General features: G+C 52.7%; 1 protein-coding gene across 7 annotated transcripts in view; it reads right to left on the bottom strand.

The window, feature by feature from the left end:
* LOC111146744 (protein tyrosine kinase 2) overlaps nt 1-17494 on the bottom strand; it is a 250228-nt gene that overhangs the window by 72427 nt on the left and 160307 nt on the right. For 3 of the 7 annotated variants that reach the window (XM_022502419.1, XM_022502421.1, XM_022502425.1), the window contains 4 exons: nt 16696-16726; nt 13970-14022; nt 4991-5074; nt 4077-4094 (listed from right to left, as the gene is read on the bottom strand). In XM_022502419.1, coding sequence (XP_022358127.1) covers nt 4077-4094; nt 4991-5074; nt 13970-14022; nt 16696-16726 — 186 coding nt within the window. The remainder of the gene's footprint in view (nt 1-4076; nt 4095-4990; nt 5075-13969; nt 14023-16695; nt 16727-17494) is intronic. The other 4 variants (XM_022502422.1, XM_022502423.1, XM_022502424.1 and 1 more) reach the window with 2 other exon arrangements.

The raw sequence follows: 17494 nt of genomic DNA, 5'->3' as shown, positions 1-17494 counted from the left end.
GCTCAGGTGCACTCAGCCGATTCTGGTTTTGGCCAAAATGTCACCCAGCCAGAGACTTTGCCTCCCACTGACCTGCCCCCATCCCCTATCACTGTTCATCATGCTGCTTTACTTTCCTCAGTCCCTGTCACCAACCGGCTGGCAGTCTTTGGTCCCTTGTCCACTGTCTGTCCCGCTCCAGATGGAGAACCAGGGGACCAGAGCCCTTCTCCGCATGGAACACGGGGCCCGGCACAGAGAAGGGGGGCGTCCATGCTGGCTGAACAGAGGACGACTTCACTGCAATCACGAGACGAGGGGACCACAGCTGAGGCAAGGACGCGGTGTGGCCTGTGCGGGGCAGAGCAGCCCGGGTGGGGCGGAGCTGCGGGGCTCAGGACAGCCTGCGCCCTCCCGTGAGGTCCCCTCACCTGTCTGTGCTGCAGCCGTGTCCTCACGTGGACAATGGGAACACGTATGCGCCGTGCAGGGTTGTTATGAGGATTACAGGAGATACGTACAAGTCGAGGTGTGGACCTGCACAGAAGAGCTGGTCACAAAATCGTGGCTCCTCGTGGTTCTGCTGCTCCGGAGGGCTCCGCGGGAGGAACCTGGCAGTGGACGGGTTCCTGCCCGTGGAGACTCTCGGTCAGCCCTCCTGGTGTGACTGCAGTGGCTTCTGGGACGGCCTCTTTTTAGAAAAGCCTCACTTGAAATGCCCACCTGCAGCAATGCTGAAGCCATAAAACAAATGGCTAATAGGTACCAGGCGAGCATGCAAAACTGATTCGGGAAAAATCAAGGTGCAGACGCTTTCATCAGTTACACGATCACAAGGAAGTGCCTGTAATTCTCCCCCCTCGATGCTATGTGAATTCTACAGGAAACCTTTGGGGACATCAAAGCGGTCTGGGAGTGACTCAGGGTGACTTCAGGGGCATAGGCACGTGTACTGTGGTGTAATAGGACTAGGGAATGTCTCCTGCAGCCACCAGTGCTTGTGCCCCCCGGGGGCTGGTCTTACGGAGCAGAGCCACTGTCACTGGAGGGCCAGAGACCTACAAAAGTGTCACTGGAACCTGCACAGCAGTTCTCGAGCTGCAGTACTTGGCCGAGTTCTCCCAAGAATTCTTGATACTCATTCGGTTCTGTTTTCCCTTCCTGGTTTTTAGGATGAGAGGGTTTTACGATCCTGACAGGAGAGATATGTGTAGACACTTTAGGGCCTGAAAAACCGGAGCCCAGCCTGAAACTGCCTGCACCCCACGATACAGGGGAAAGAGACACAACAAAAGGAAACAGCTTCCAGACCTGGGCACCAATAAGGGAAGGCAGATTGGCGTACAGATGATGGCAGCGGCGGTACCGGGACAGCACCAGGCCACCGACCCCGCGAGCAGCTGTGAGTGCTTCTCCGCTGATGTGGGTCTGCTGCCGTCAGCCTGCCTTGCAGACAGGAAACTGAGGCTCCCAGGGGACCCGTGAGCCCTCAAGGTCTCAGTGCCCATTGGGAGGGGGCCGGGATTCGGAGCAGCACTCGGGCACAGCCTCATCCCGAGTCACCCGCCATAACATTTACAGGGACTCTTGTCTTCTAAGTCCTCTCTACCCCTGACGTGGAGCTCGAACTCACAACCCCGAGATCACGAGTCGCATGCTCCACCAACTAAGCAGCCTGGTGCCCCTGGGGACTTTTGTTCATGAGACCGGACACCCTACGCTGTGAGACTACGAGATGTTCCTCTAGGGATATTCTGGGGGGCCTCCCCCACCCCCGACGCGGCACAGCTCTGCCCTAGGGATGTTCACGAGACGGGGGCCGGTGTCTTTGGGAGACCACTTCAGGGTACCCGGTCCGTGAACCGAATATTTCAAAACGAACACTTTGAAAGGGGAGACTCCTAAAACCTCGAATGACATGACGATCTGAAAGGCTGGGTATCACGACATGCGGTGAAATCGGAACGAGAGGAGGACATGTAAAAAGGACAGAAACTGACAGCTCAGAAATCAGGAGGGAAGAGGGCCAGGCTCTCCGTCTCAGAGCAAAGTAAACAGGCTGAGGCACATGGCCACGGAGACACTGGCGTAGTGGCCCGGTGACCGCATCTCCTGTTCTGCTGCCCCGCCTGAGGCTGGAGCGCCTGCCCGTACAGCTCGCAGAAGCCCTCGGGTCCATACCTCTCGAGTGGGGCGGTCTGCTCGCCCTCCCACAGAAGACGGGGAGCTGCTGTGCTTCTGCCACACCTCCTCTACTCGCCTGCCACAAAATGGGGCCCCTTGCCCCGGGGGGTGCTTGGGCCCCGGCTCGGACACCTGCCACGTTGCGACCCTGCTCCCCCGCTGTCCTCCCTCAGGGAGTCGGAGTCGGCCAATGCCGACTCCCACAGAGCAACGCTGAGGCAGAGACGAGACTCCTCGGGCACCTCCGGGCGCCCCCCCTGCCGTCACCGCCACGTGCCCCCGGCCCAGACGTCCTGGCAGAGGAGCTCTCTTCTGGGGAGCCGGGAGGGGCCCCCTGTGCTCTTTATGAGCCAGACCAGGGTCGGCAGCTGATCGCTGTCACAGCTCAGACAGCAGGTCTTTACGACCCTACCGGTCACCGTCCCTGCCGCTCCCGTCCAACTCTGAGCAGGCCCCTGCGCACAGCTGCGTGTGACCGCGCTCCCATGTGGACCCTGACATGGGAATTTCACAGAGTTTTGATGTCACAAATACTGTTCTTTTGATTTTTCCCCAATCGTTAAGAAAAGTAATAATCATTCTCTGCCCCAGGGCAATACGAAAACCGGAGGTGGGCTGTATTTCGCCCACAGGCCTCTGTCTGTGGACCCCCGGCCTAGAGCAAGCGGCTAATGCCTTAAGGCCCAGCTCGTTCATCTGCAAAATGGGGGCAGAAACACTTGCCCCATCTGACTGACAGAACTGGGAAAGGCCACCGTGGGAAAATGGTTTCAATGCTTGGGGCATGTGGGAATAACCACCTGTTTGCAAACATCTGTTCAAATTCTCGGGCGCTCCTGGGAATCCTCACAACAACCACGAGACCTTTCACGGATGAAGACGCATGAGATGAAGCAATCCGCTCAGGACCCCTCGGCCGGGCGGCCGGGACGTGACGGGGCCGTGCGGGCGGCAGGAGGCTGGGGGCTCTCTCCCGACCACGCGTCCTGCAGTGGCCTCGGCCTCGGGGGTCTCCCCACCACGGGCTCACCAGTCCCCGCTCGGGCTCTGCAGCAAGGCCAGCACCCGGAGTCCCACGCCTGTGCACGGGGGGCTCCGTGCCAGCCCGGTCGCTGACTGGCGGGCAACTACCCAGGAGGGGTCTCCTCACTGTCCGTCCCAAGGGTCACATGCACCTTCCCAAAGTCATGTTTAGTAAACATCTTTCACTACTCGAATTTCCAATCCTACCGTGAAACAACACGGGAAATCTTCAGTAAAAGCATTCTCTCCTTTAATCATGAGGAGAAATGCAACCCTCCCCCCCGTCTGAGTTAAGTGTAAAGAGTACAGCGTTTCATGCAGGCAGCACATGAAGTGGGCGACATAAAACACAACACGTGACTTTCAAATTTCTCGTTTTTTAAGTGCTACCCTCCACCGCTTGGAGAATCGTCCTTATCGCTGCTGCTGGTATCTCTCTAGCTTGTGTGATTCTTAAAAAATCATTTCTTGTCCCTTCCTTTCTACTACCCACTCCCAAACTAAGAATTATGATATAAATACACACACACACACACACACACACACCATACTTTGGAAATGTTCTATGGATTTCTATCATTTACAGCTTTTAAGTCTGACTAATCTTGTTGACTAGTACTGTTCTGACAACTGTTCTAGAAATCTAAAGTTCTAATGATAAAATCTAGAAAATTCACTATGTGTAAATACAACCCAACTCAAATTTACCACTGAGACATGACAGAGAAACTGACAAAGCCAAGTTTTAAGAGATCATTTGTTCACATCATCATGTTTTTGTATTTGTTTTGCTGGATCAAAACCACATTTTGCCTTTCATTACATACCAAACCATATTTATGAATAAATAATTCTCATATTAGAAACACAAATGTGAAAATGAATATTACCGTCCCCACTAATTTCATCTGCAGATCCGGGTAGCATGCAAAGAAAGGGGGGAGGTGGGGGAGGAAGGAGGGCAGGGAGGGGAGAGAGGGAGACACACTATTAAAAAGACAAGTAAGTCAAAGCACAAGGAAAACAAAAAATCTCCCCCCAGGTCTAATCTAAAGATGAGAGAGCAACTGCAGTAGTGAGTGTGTTTACTTGGCGTAAGGGCATCACGCCGAAGTTTCCAGCTGTCACACACCATACAGAGTTCCACAGCCGTTCTGTAAAGCTGGTCCCGACCACACTGAGCAGAATTAATCTGAGAGGCTCTCAGAGTTAACTGCTAAAACTAGCCTGTACCCCCTCAAAGGAGATTTGCATCCTGTCAGATAAAAAGGAAGATAAGCAGTCATCCCCACGTCTGGTGAAGGCTAGCCTCCCCCAGGGAGCCCCAGGCCAGGCCCAGCACAGAAGCTGAACAAGGAGCCAAGTTTCCACTTGAATTTATGCAGTGTTTGGAGAAATTCCTGTTCCGATCATTACAAATAACCTTTGCTTCCCAAGAAACGATGCAAGTGGCCTGGGGGCCTCGGCTCCGCAGCACCCCCGAGTGCCTGCCAGCGAAGCACGACAAGCAGCCGGGGCCCCTCGGACCTTCCTCCACGCCGCGGCATGCTGCTTCAGGACACCCGCAGTGTAGACCGAGGCACCTGCCGGCCCCCCAGATCAAACCAGGAAGCCACGCCTCGCCCTGTCATGCATTTGAAAACCAGCAAACAGGCAAACAGAATGTCTTCTCTCGGAGGGCAGCCCCGAGCGCGTACACTGAGCCCCGGTTAAGGCACACTCAGCTCAGGACAATGTACAAGCGTCCGGTTAGGCCCGCGGCCCGGGCAGGGTTAGTGGGAGCCGACGCGAGCGAGTGCAGTACCGGTAGGAGAAGGCTCATGGGAACAGAAGACCAAAGGGAGAAAGCGCCTAGCTTTCTTAACTTTATGCTGGCGGGGACTGACTCCTTTATAAAGAGGCAAGAGGAAGAAAGAGAAAAATAGAAACACATTATTTCATACGAAAATACAAAAGAAAACTTACATTACATTTTAAGGCAGCTCTATAAAAGCAAATACAAACTTGCAATGCTTTCATTGGACTACTGGCTCACTTTATTTCTTACTCTGATTTGACTTGAGTTTTAAAAAGCATACTAATATTTCAAAATACAAGTTCCTCTTTTAGCCAAGATTAGCACTAGATATAGAAACTCTTAGCCAGACACACGAGTCTCCCAGCTCTGCAGAGCCAGCCAAGTGAAGGTAGTACAGACATTTTTACAAATAACAAAACTGAAACAAACTGAAACAAAACAAAACAAACAAACAAAAATCAATAAATAATTCAAGAATCCTGCGGACATTCAACCACAAGGAAAAACTGTCAGAAACTAGCACATCGTGATCTGTGAGTTCATGAGCGATTTCCCCCAAATCATCAACAGAGACACAGGCTCACGGACCTCCAGGGTACACCCTAAATAAATGACTTTAACGTACAAACTAGCGATGAGGTGTCTGAATGCGCAGCCTGCAAAGCCCCGTGGCCCCAGCACGGTCTGCTCACGAACTGCACACTGAGACAGCGTCTCTGCCCCAGACGCCGGGGGCAGCCCAGCCTGCCAGAAGCCCAGCGCAGCAGAAGCAACAACCACAGTGTGGCATGGGGCAGAGAGGGCGTCTGTCGGACTGAAGTCAGAACAGGGGACTTCAGCTCCTGAACACGCAGCGCTAAGAACGTGGGACACAGAAGACACGCGACATTTAACAGCATCCCAGGGGGTCCCCTCGAGAAAGGACTTCAGGGGTGGCCCAGGGAGAGCAGGGCCGGGACCCACGGATGGCAGGGACTTACAGACGGTGTCAGCGTGTTAGGAACGGAAGCAAGAGGAACAGAAACAGACCACGTAGTGATATTTCAGATGCTGCACTGTGGCCCCGACCCTGTTACGGAGGGTTTCACCCTCTGTCGCCATCAGGAGGGCACAGCTCCCTGTGGCTGTCGGTTAAGAATGGAGGCCTGGTGCTAAGCCTGCATGTGCCCCGGTGGGCCTGGGCCTGGGGCTGAGGATGAGGGCAGGGGCAAGAGCTCCAGGGGATGTGATGGGTGAGACGGGAACCCAGACGGCGGGAAAGGGGACAGCATCCGTCAGTGTCCTGATTTCGATAATTACATTGTGATTGTGTGAGAGGATGTCTCTGGTCTTAGGAAATACATGTCGGGACATTTGTCAGTAAAGGGGTACACCATGCCCGCAAGTCCCATCAAACAGCCCAAACGGGAAAAAACTGAGCGAAGACAAGGGAGCCAAAATATAGTGAGTCCAAGTAAGGAACAGGAGAAACTTCATTTTACTGTTTTAAACCCATTCTCTAGGTGTGGAATTATGGAAACATAAAATAATCAAAGAATACATATTTGAGTTGAAATGCTGGCTCCCCTACTCGTTCTTTGACCTTGAAAAAGTTATCAAACTTGTTTCATTGGTGAAGGGAGGCAGCGGCAGCGACTTCCTCCGTAGGGAGCGGCGGCGAGCACCCCGTGGGGTTCCCCGGGCACCTGGCACGGGACAGCCGCTGCCTAAGTGTGAGCTAGTCCCATTCTCTATCGCTTCTTTTACTTCTAAACTGACCTGAGTACTGAGTTCTCCTCCAAGCCTCGTGCGACAAGGGCTCTGAGGGGAAGCCACGGTCCTGGCTTTGAGGGCGGCGGTGCCCCCAGGGCGGGGGCCAGGGCTGGTAGGGGAGGTGACCAGAGGCTCAGGGGAGATGCTGTGGATGACACACAGGTGAAGGGCGGGGGTGACACAGGAAGCTTCTCAAGGAGCTGGCGCCCCGGGCGTCCGTGGGAGGGATCAGCACTCTCCTTCCTGCTTGTCTTTAGTTACAAAGCAGAGCAGCAGCCCCAAATAAGGCCAAAGTGCACGGATCCATAACATTGCTCGGAAAATCCGTAATGCTGCTCGGAAAATGAGAGCACAGAAGAACAAGACCCAGCCAGGGAAGCGCCGCATCATTTTAGAAAACTGGAGAATAAAGGGAATGAAGAGGGCAGTTATCTCATCTTTCCGGTAGGAAGCATGTCCCGGGGTGAACGAAGAGCTGTGAGGAAAAGCTGTTTTTGCAAGGACGACAGCTAACGAGGTAAAGACGCGGAAGACGTCATGGGCGGCCACCTTGTGGCCCGACAGAATCCAGGCCGGCGAAGCCACGGGCGCAAAGGCATCGGGTGCGGTGCTCACAGGAGCTTTAGAACGCTTGCTCGGACACTGACCCAGTCCACTGGTCGGCCTGTGGGTCCTGGCGAGAGCGAGCTACATGGGGTGTGTTCTTGTAAACAACCCAACCAGCCGCTGAGCCTGAATCTGATCCAACTTCCCTTGATCCTAGTAAACGGCCCATGGCCCATGGGGAATACAGAAATGCAGGAGCCCCGGGGGGAGCACATCAGCACAGCGTCAAAGACGTGTCCCTAGCTGGACCCAGAGTGTGGGGACAACAGCGTAGGCGAAACAATGTCTTTAACAGATAAAGCGCAGCGATGCTGCTTACTAGTGGAGGTGACCGGGGAAGGTGGAAACAGGTGCACGGGGCTGAGGTAACAGGCGTGTGGCCTGGAAAGTGTGGAAAAGTGAACAGGCCGTTGAGTCTGCGGTCATACTTGTTGCTCTGTGTTTCCTGTGGGCTTTTCCTCCCGGGAGGGGTCTCAGCTGCTCTCGCAGGGGGACTCCACGTGTCTCTCTACACGTCCGCAGCCCAGGGGTCAAGGCCAACTCAAGACTCAGGACTAGGAAACCAGTTTAGCTCTGGAGACTACTTTAGAATGCATGGTCTAGCCATCTCAGTGCCCATGTGACTCCAGAGTATTTTTCTCAATGAGAAGCCAGAAAGGGGAGAGGCAGGTGGTTGGGCAGCCCAGTCTCGGCAGAGGCAGAGCTCCAGTGCCCCGGTGAAGGCGGCGGAGGGAAGCCAGCACAGCGGGATGCCGCGGCCATCAGCCACCCTGACCACACCCAGGGAGAAACCACTGTGACCCTCCTGATGGCTGAATGTCTCTCCTAACAGGAGACGGATTAGAGAGCCTACTTGTGATGGCCGAAATCAGAGCTTCTAGTGAGCCAGCTACTGGGAACAAGCCAGTAATACCCAACACTTACACTTCCTGCAATTAAGTATACTCAGCACCATCGATTTGATTAAGTTACATCACAGAGCATGTAAATTATAAAAAATCAACTCTGCACATAATAAGTGCTAATACTCTGTTAGGATACTCAAAAAAAATTCCCAAAAGCTAGTGTTAAAATCAAGCTTTCAGCAATAGATAGAACTACGCTGTAAACCAGAGCAGTGAGAATTGAAGCTAGCAGGCAAACCGGACAAAAGAAACCCTTTCAAACCCAAGTATAGGGCAGGCTTTTGAATTTGAACAGAAGAGCGTCAGAAATGAGGCAGTACTATGCTATTCTGGACAAATGGGGGGACAGACTACAATGCAATCACACTCAGACTGTTCCAAACCAGTCCTCCTTCCACAAAGGAAAGTCACTAAGCTTCTGAATGATTCGGAGTGGTCTAAGGTAAAGACAGCGGGCTGTTGAGTTCAAGGCGTGAGTTTCTATCAGGCTTTCTAGTACTTACTATGTGAACCAGGCCAGGCCACCTCACCTCTTGAGTCTTAATCTCCTCACCTGTAAAGTGGGAACAGTACGAGGAAGAGTGCCTGGAGGTTTAAACAAGATAATGCATGTGAACATGGCAGGCATCATCTCTGGGCCCCATTTGTGTATAAATACCTGTGTATAGAGGCGCCTGGGGGGCTCAGTGGGTTAAAGCCTCTGCCTTCAGCTCAGGTCATGATCCCAGGGTCCTGGGATCGAGCCCTGCATCGGGCTCTCCGTTCTGCAGGGAGCCTGCTTCCTCCTCTCTCTCTGCCTGCCTCTCTGCCTACTTGTGATCTCTGTCAAATAAATAAAATCTTTTAAAAAAAAAATACATTTTAGTTTAGAATAATTTTTAGTCACTAACTCGAAAAACCTAAAAGCCATAAAGGAAATGATGATGCACGATTAACAACTAAACCAAAAAATCTGTTCTGAAGTTAAAATTTTCTAAATTGCCACAAATCCTGAAAAAGTGCTGTCACACAGGGCTCAGCAGAAACGATCAAACCAGACAGAAAAAGATCACCACGTCCGCTTTCATGGCAGAGATGTAAAAGAGAAAAACCTTCTACAACCTCTGACCCCACTTCATGCAACCGCAACAGTCAACCAGAGCCCTGGTCACACTGTGGCGGCGTCAGCACCGCGTGTGGCCCTGTACTTCTGGTAACAGTAAGGTTTAAAAAACAAACTAAGAAAAACCTAAAACTCAAAAACCAACCAAACAAAAAACCAGAGTTTATACCTTCAAAACATTTAAAATTCAGCTTTATTCACTGCCCTGTGTTCCTGGAGCATTTGCGTGTGTGCGCACGCACGCACGCACGCACACACACACACACACACACACACACACTCTCTCTCTCTCTCTCTCTCTCTCTCTCTCTCTCCCGGCTCAAGCCCCGACCGGGATGCAGGCCACCCCCCTCCCTGCCATGCTCGCAGCCCCTTCCTGCAAGCACTGGGCTCTCGGTCCTAACTGAGCTGCTCTATAATACACACGTGTCTCCAAAAACTTATTAGGCTAAAAAAAATTACTTTAGGCCCTTGGAATGGTGTGCCCAGTGAACTGTGCTGTTACTCTTTAAATCTTTCAATGTTACGTCTATTTTCACAGGGAAACTTTGCCTAGACTTCAAAGGCAATCTCTCCGTATCATCACCATACAGCTGTGGTCTTAATGAAGATGACCAAGGACTGACATTTCTTTGCAAGAAAACAGGAATGAGAGCCTGGTACCTCCTCTCGCGAAGACAGGATTCTGCTCCATTTCCCAACCAGGGATCCACCCAGAGCTGAAAACGCCTTCGGTTATCTAGATCTTCATTCTCCCTGTTGGCAGGCGTCCACGCTCCTCACCCAAACGCTCCAGAACCACTCGCAGTGATGAGCTCATAGGCCGTCATCCGAGAGCCGAGGACTCTGACGCGCCTGCGAGCTCCAAGTGTCCTGCCTTTCTTCCTTCCGCTCCCGGTCCTGGAATTGCATTTCTAAGTCCTGGGCTGTCTCCACACCTTGCTCAGGCATCCACTGACTCACTCAAACACAGTTACTAAGTACCGGGGTCCCGTCAATAAGCAGACAACTAGAACAGCCTTTGCCCATGATGGGGCTGTGATCTCGTGGACAAGACGGTTTCTAAATTGATCACATCCATCTAAAGATAACAGAAGGATGCACAGTGGGCTAGAATACTCTGGGGAAGGAGTCTGGAGTAGTCGGGAAGGCTTCTAGGTGGTGGTGATATCTGAATCTGGTCTGAAGACCAGGTAAGAACTTTCCAGAAACAGGGCAGTCAGACAAGTTCCACTTTCTCCACCTTCCAAGTGCTTCTCCATCTGTACCCAAGGGAACCCCTCTACACCGGCGCTGAAGGAGAACACTGCCTAGGGGGCAATAATGCCCCAGTTGCAATCGTTTCAAGGGCGACAGTAACACATCTGTTTACTTTCTGAATTTCTTTCCTCAGATCTGTGAAAGCGGCAGGTAAAAGGCCCTGTAAGGCTGTCATAGATCATATCTGAGGCATGTGAAGGATTTAATGCCGTGAAGCCATTCTGAATACTTACTAAGGAGAGTCCTGTCCCCTCCTTGCTGTGTGTGACCCCGGCCAAGCTGCCATACCTGCTGCATCTCCTGGTCCCTCTCCCTGATCTCTGCCACCTCGGCTGCGACTCTCACTTCACTCAGCTACTGGCCCCCACGTTACCTGCTCAGAGATACTTTCCTTGACCACAATTCTATGATCTCTTAAAAAGTGTTATTTATTTACATAGTCTCTACTCCCAGGGGGGGCCGGAACTCATGACCCCAAGATCTAGAGTCGCACACTCCACCAACTGAGGCGGCCAGGCGCCCCCTGACTATAGTTTTCAAAAGCCTCCCCCCTTGCTGCTCTCGGTTCACCTGCTACGTTTTAATCCAGTGTCTCTGGTCTGTCTCCTCCACAGAATGCCAACTGCGTAACAGCAGGGACGTGGCCTTGCTCTCGCCGTCATACCCCGCACTCAGCACGGTGCCTGCACGCGGCCAGCGCACGGCACTTGCTGACTGAACTCATGCAAAGTGGAGAGTGTCGAACTGCACTAACACCCATCTCGCAGGGCTCGCGAGGGGCTCCACGAGACGCGGCGAGACAGAGAAGCACGCGCTGGCGGCCGGCATGTCACGGGACCGCAGCTCCACCTGGGAGCCAGGACAAAGAGAGTGGGCTCGCTGCAGGGGAAGCAGACCCCAGTCTGCAGGCCCGGGGCAGCGGGTTCTCTCCCTCGGGGGCCAGAGCCACCCCCACGTGGTACAGGTCTCCACGCTGCCCGGTAAAGAAAACCCCCGGGGTTAGAAACAGTGCCGGCTTTCTGGGTATCAGTGTAACAGCTTCCGGGTTAGTGTGAGGCAGACTCCGGGTGGGCTGGATGTTAGGTTTTACGGTCTCTGTGGGGACATAAATACCCACACCTGTCAGCCCAGTTCACTGAAGGGAGTAGGCAGTGGTGGGATGACTGGGGTGCGGAGCACTCCAGAGCCACTGGCGTGGTCGCTAAAGGCCCCCTGAACCCCAAGTGCTCTCCTTCGCCTGCAGTGGTAAATGACCACAGTGACAAGCACGTTAGAGCGTCACTGCAAGAATGGGAAGACAGTGACACGGGTCCCGGCCAATGGGACAGCTCAAGCAAGCTCACCGACTGCTGTGAGAGGGTGGGTGGAAGAGGCTGGAAAACAATGTGTGTGTTGGTAGGGGGCAGCTCTGAGGGCTAAGTTCAGGGACCTAAACTTTGTCCAACTGTAAATTCGAACTGCAAGTCTCTGACCAGACAGCTGCCTATTTAAATTATATACACAGGATGGCAATGCGATTAATTAACCTGGAGAAGGGACTGCGGTCAGACCTGTGGCTATGGGGATAGCTAGGGACAATGAAGGCAGGACGGGAAAGGGTGGGTGGCAGAGAGAGGTAAAACCCAGATGTTCGAGGATGTCAGTTGCTAAAAACTCTGAAGTTCAAAGCCTGAAGCAGGGAGGACACGGATTAAAGGGGTCCAGGAGAACAGAAGGAACCGATGTGAAGGGTTTCTGAAGACCTCATCTGAGCCACAGTCCCGACACACCCAACAGGGCACCCCTGCTCTCGCTTCAGCATGGGCTGGGGAGCACACTGGCCCCCATGGGGCTGGTGCACCTGCTCGTGGCCCACAGCATGACGGCGTGGAGCTCTGAGAGCTGCACAGCTGGCCCCGATCTCACCTGTTCTACATGGCACACTGTGGGTCATCCCAGGGCGCCGGCCATCCTCTCCGCCGGACCCAGGCCTGCTCAGGGAGTGAATCCTCTGCCACGCTCACCACTTTAGCACAGGGCAGCTTCTGTCTGTCCAGATGGATCACAAACTCCTTGAGGGCCTGGTTAAGCCTGCCCCATGGTGCCCCAGCCCCACCACTGGGTTTGGAGCGCACACCCATGAAGGCAGCATGCCAGCACAAAGGACTATTCTTCCAGAACGTGCTGGCAAGCCCACAGCCCACCAGACATCTGACACCGGCCAGGGCCCCAGCTCGAGTACCCAGAATGCTCTCCAGCTCGTCAGGGAGTGACCGCAGAGCTCTGGCACGTCTGTCCCACAGCTCATCACTAGAGTCTTTGCCAAGTGTATAGAGCTGGGCATGAACACTTCTTGAGAGAGTGTTGTGGGGTGTTCGTGCACAGTAAAAAATAAGCAATTACATTTGGATGCTGGAACACTAGGGAGGAATACAGTCATCGACCTGGCAGAAGCATAAAACTAAATTTCAGAACAAATTAACTCAAGGGAAATCAAAAGAATAGGAATTAGGTTTCTTCTGAGTCACATTATCAGACACGAGTTATTAGGAAGCTGCTGTTGTAGAAACGTAGCACAGAGCTCAGACCGGACTGTAGATGTGCGCGTGTGCGTGTGTGTACACGAACGTGCACACGCATGCGTGTCTGCGTGTTGTGTTCACGTGTGCACACACGTGTGTCTGCATGTTGTGTTCACGTGTGCACACACATGCGTGTCTGCGTGGACGTATAAAAGACACCAAACTTGGGTCCACAGAAGATGCTTCCCGTTCCCGCTTTCCTCATTTCCCACATTATTCAATGGGGAAATGGCATATATTTTTTGAAAACATACGAAGGAAAGCACACCATACTCATGACCCCAGCAAAAAATAGTTAACATACTGCCTGTGCCAGTATCTTAACTATATCTCTTAAAAAAGCAATATTCAAACACGACTTGATGTTAACTGTGAAAAACAGAAACCACTGAAAAACATTTCGCATTTCTTGAACTCAGAACAACAATAAATACACCAAGTACACACTGTTACATTCTAGGTTGCAAAGATACATTATAGCGGCAGGCTCCAGAGTGAGAGCGTTCGCTCTGAACAGGATCAACACGGCATCACAACTGAAGCGAAACTCGCAATTCTATACGGTCTGGGAAGAAATCCAGTATTACACATACACGTCTTCTCTAGGGAAAACCTGCAAACCACATTTAAACCTGTTTAATGACGTTAAAATTCGGGAGCTTTGGGTCATCAGACTGCTTAGCTTTCTAAGCTATTCTAGAAAGAGCCATCACAACCAAGAGCCCCCTCCGGCTACAGCACTGTGAACGTTTCCGAGGGGCAGCTGGCCGGCTGGGGCTTCCCAGGGGGGCCTTCTCACCTGACACGGAGACCGCATGTGTCCGCACGCCTTGCTTCTCGCTGTTGGCCGGCCTGAAACAGAGAGGAGCAAAGCCATGAGCGCCTAGAGTCGGGACCACGCCGTTTCTCATGGAGACCACCCACTTCCGAGGATCATTTTTAAGATGAAGGGCTACTACCCGAGGCACTTAAAATAACCAGACCACGCTACTGTTCTATAAGTCAGAAATCATGAGAGGCAACTGGAGGAACGCTGAGCAGCTCCGAGAAAGCCACTGATGCCAGCACTTTCCGCCCTACACCGCCACTCCGCGCCACTGGGTATGTGGGTCCGGTCAAGCTTTACACTGCGATGAGAGACTGCAGGGGACTGGCCCGCGCTTACGAAGCAGAGGGAAGAGACACCCAGAGCTGGAATCACACTCTAAAACGTAATGTGAGACACTGGAGGGTCCCTGGTCCTTTTTCAGTTCATAGCATGCAAAGGGCAGGCAGGACACTGATACTTGTTCTCATTATTTACAGACCGAAAACAAGTGAGCCTCGTGTATCTGGTTACTTGTTTCATTCAGTGGCCCCACAACAAGTGTGTTCTACATATTCACCACTTAAAGTAAAATTTCAGCCAAAAGTCTTAGCGACATTTATAATACATTACTGTAGTTCCGTTTTAAACTTTTGGAAAGCACAAAACACAGAGAAAGTAAAGGAACCCCAGACTCTTGAGATACCAGAGCGAGCAGCATCTGACATCTTCATAGAAGACTCCTTCCAGATCCTTAAGCGTGCACTACAGAAACGCCGAACAGAAAATGGTTCTAGCACATAGAATGGACCCTGGGAAATAGGGGACCTGAGAACAGACCCCTCGAGAGCAGGAACATCCCGTACGTGGTCATGGGGCCTCTGTGGTCAGGCATCTCAGCACAGAGCCACGGGACCCGGCTCCTTTTACAGAGTTCCCTGCGTATCCGCGATCTCACGATCTCTGAGGCTGAACCAGAGCTGCGGCGGGACACGTCAGCAGCTCCAGCTCCACGGCCACTACCAGAGCCCCGCAACTCCCCGAACCGGGCAGTCCGGGTGCGCGCTCCCAAGAGCAGGCAGGGCCGGCCGCGGTCTCCGGGGACAGCGGCCACTCAGCCTGCCAGCACCGCCTGCCACCAACGGCCACCACAGCATCTGCTGCTCTATGATTTGTGGCCCAGTCGCCCTTTCAAAGTTTGCTTCTTTAGTCAGGGTTTCTAGCGTCTGTTGCCACTTCTGACCTACTACACTCTCCAACCACTTCTGTACCTGGGTTTATGATTCTGCATGTTTTAATCCCCAAAGTCATCTCTCACAGATTTTCTGCAGTTGAAGATATGCTGGGCTTAAGTTTCTGGCCTAACGTGGGACACGAAAGAATATCTATTTAACATTACCGAGTTTGGGAAACACGCTGCCTGAGAGCGGAAAGCGAGCTGCTTTGGCCCATCCCTCCCCCGCCCACACAGCTATGGGGCCGCCCTCACACACCAGACACTCCCCAGTCAGGTCTGTGATGCCACACGACCCTGGCTGACCACGGGGCCCCAGGGGCATGGATGAGCAAAAAGGCAGTTCTACAAGTGTGCTAAGTCCTCCGGCAGGGTGTTATGGGGAAGCACACGGGTGTGCCCTCCAGGACTGGACGATCATGGGAGGTTTCTAGAGCCTGGAAAGCAGAGCAGGGCCAGGTGAGGTTACAGACACTGGAGCCGAGAGGCCTGGGAGCGAAGAGCCTGGCAGCACAGAAAAGGGGCGTTTACTCTGGCAACTAAAGGAAGTTCAGCAGAGCCAGGAGGGGCAGGAGTGCTGGTGAAGCAAGTCCGGAGGGGCCGGGGGGGGGCCAGAGGTCGGGTCCCCCCGCAGGCCCAAGGACGCTGGCCTGTACCTACAGAGCTCCAGCAACGCCTGCAGGAGTCGCGAGACCGTTCCGGGCCCGGAGCACTCGGCACTGGGCCGTGATGCTTACTTACCCAGGTGTCCGCACTGCCCAAGTTTAACTCTCATTTGGTGCCCGGTCCCTCGCACACTGGCTGACCCCAGAGAAGTTACTAAATAAGTTCTTCCGGCATCACTGCTCAATTCTTTTTAATCTTATAGATCAACACATCTACTACGAAATTTATGATACAAACAACTTAAGAAATGAACTTAAATTACTTGTTTACTTTTCTCACTTGTAAAATGGCCAGAATGGCACCAGTTCTCAGGTTCTTTCAAAGGTGAATGCTGGGGACGCCTGGGTGGCTCAGCTGGTTAAGCAGCTGCCTTCGGCTCAGGTCATGATCCCAGCTTCCTGGGATCGAGTCCCGCATCGGGCTCCTTGCTCGGCAGGGAGCCTGCTTCTCCCTCTGCCTCTGCCTGCCACTCTGTCTGCCTGTGCTCGCTCTCTCTCCCTCTCTCTCTGACAAATAAAAAAAAAAAGGTGAATGCTGAGTATAAACCATCAACAGGCCTCCCTGGTACTGTCACTGGGACGGTCCTCTGGCCACCCAATGAACTTAAGGTATGGGGAAAGTCATCTTACACTTCTGGTTAACCCTAAATACATAACACGATTTACAACTGATTTGACTTCTTCCTGGAAACACTTGTTTTCTACCTCCCTAGTCATACACAGAGAAATCTGGTGATTCAGGCAAACAGGAAATAAAGCACGATGACTGCTTGACAGTTTCCAACACAACTAAGTAACAAAATGCACAAGGCAGCACTTACTTTGGTATCGATGGCAAAGCCCGCTCACCTTCTGGAGAAAGAGAGAGAGAGAGAGAAAAGTGAGGTTCCCATTTCTTTTGAAAAGATTATGTGTAGCAATCAGAGAACAAGTAAGTCTTAGTTGAGAATTTATGAATAACGTTTTCATAAGGAAATTATACCACATATCTTAGGCTCCGCGGGTCATTTTCAGTGTTTACAATGCACGTGAACTGACCAGAGGCGCACACTGTGTGGACGGTACTGCCCAATCACAGCGCAGCCCTGAGGGGCTAGGTGGTGGAGACGTACCTCCCAGGAGATCCTGTAAGATGAAGGACCTCTTCTGGTCAAAGTCAACATTCCTTTACAGCAAAGGACCGGCCATTTGTCCTTTGATAACAACGCTCAGTAGGAGCAACCCTGAGACCCGTCTAGGGAAGCACGAATACGAGGAAAACAAATCCCCGGGATGGAGGCAGAGGGACAGAGGCACTGAGCCACGTGGGAAGCAAGCCCGCCTGCAGCACGTGACCCGGGGAGGGGGTTACCTCCCACCCGTCACGGGGCTAGACTCCCGGCAGGGGCTCTTGCTGCTCTCACCCCAGAGAAGCACAGGACTCTGTCTGGTGGTTGACGGAGGCATGCTCTCCCCACCCTCCTTCCAGAAGCAGGAAGCACAGAGCCCCCAGGTCAGTATCTTCAATCCGTATAAATCTCACAGGCACCTAACTAATCCCCTCCTCTACTCCATCCCCGAGCTAAATTACTACCAGGACAATCTTCCCCTGATACAAACCCATCAAGTCATTCCCTTAGT

The sequence above is a fragment of the Enhydra lutris genome, unplaced genomic scaffold (genome assembly GCF_002288905.1).
Source record: "Enhydra lutris kenyoni isolate GAN:26980312 unplaced genomic scaffold, ASM228890v2 scaffoldscaffold14, whole genome shotgun sequence".
Taxonomy (NCBI): domain Eukaryota; kingdom Metazoa; phylum Chordata; class Mammalia; order Carnivora; family Mustelidae; genus Enhydra; species Enhydra lutris.
The sequence above is the reverse complement of the archived record's forward strand: the minus strand, read 5'-3'. Positions and strand labels throughout refer to the sequence as shown.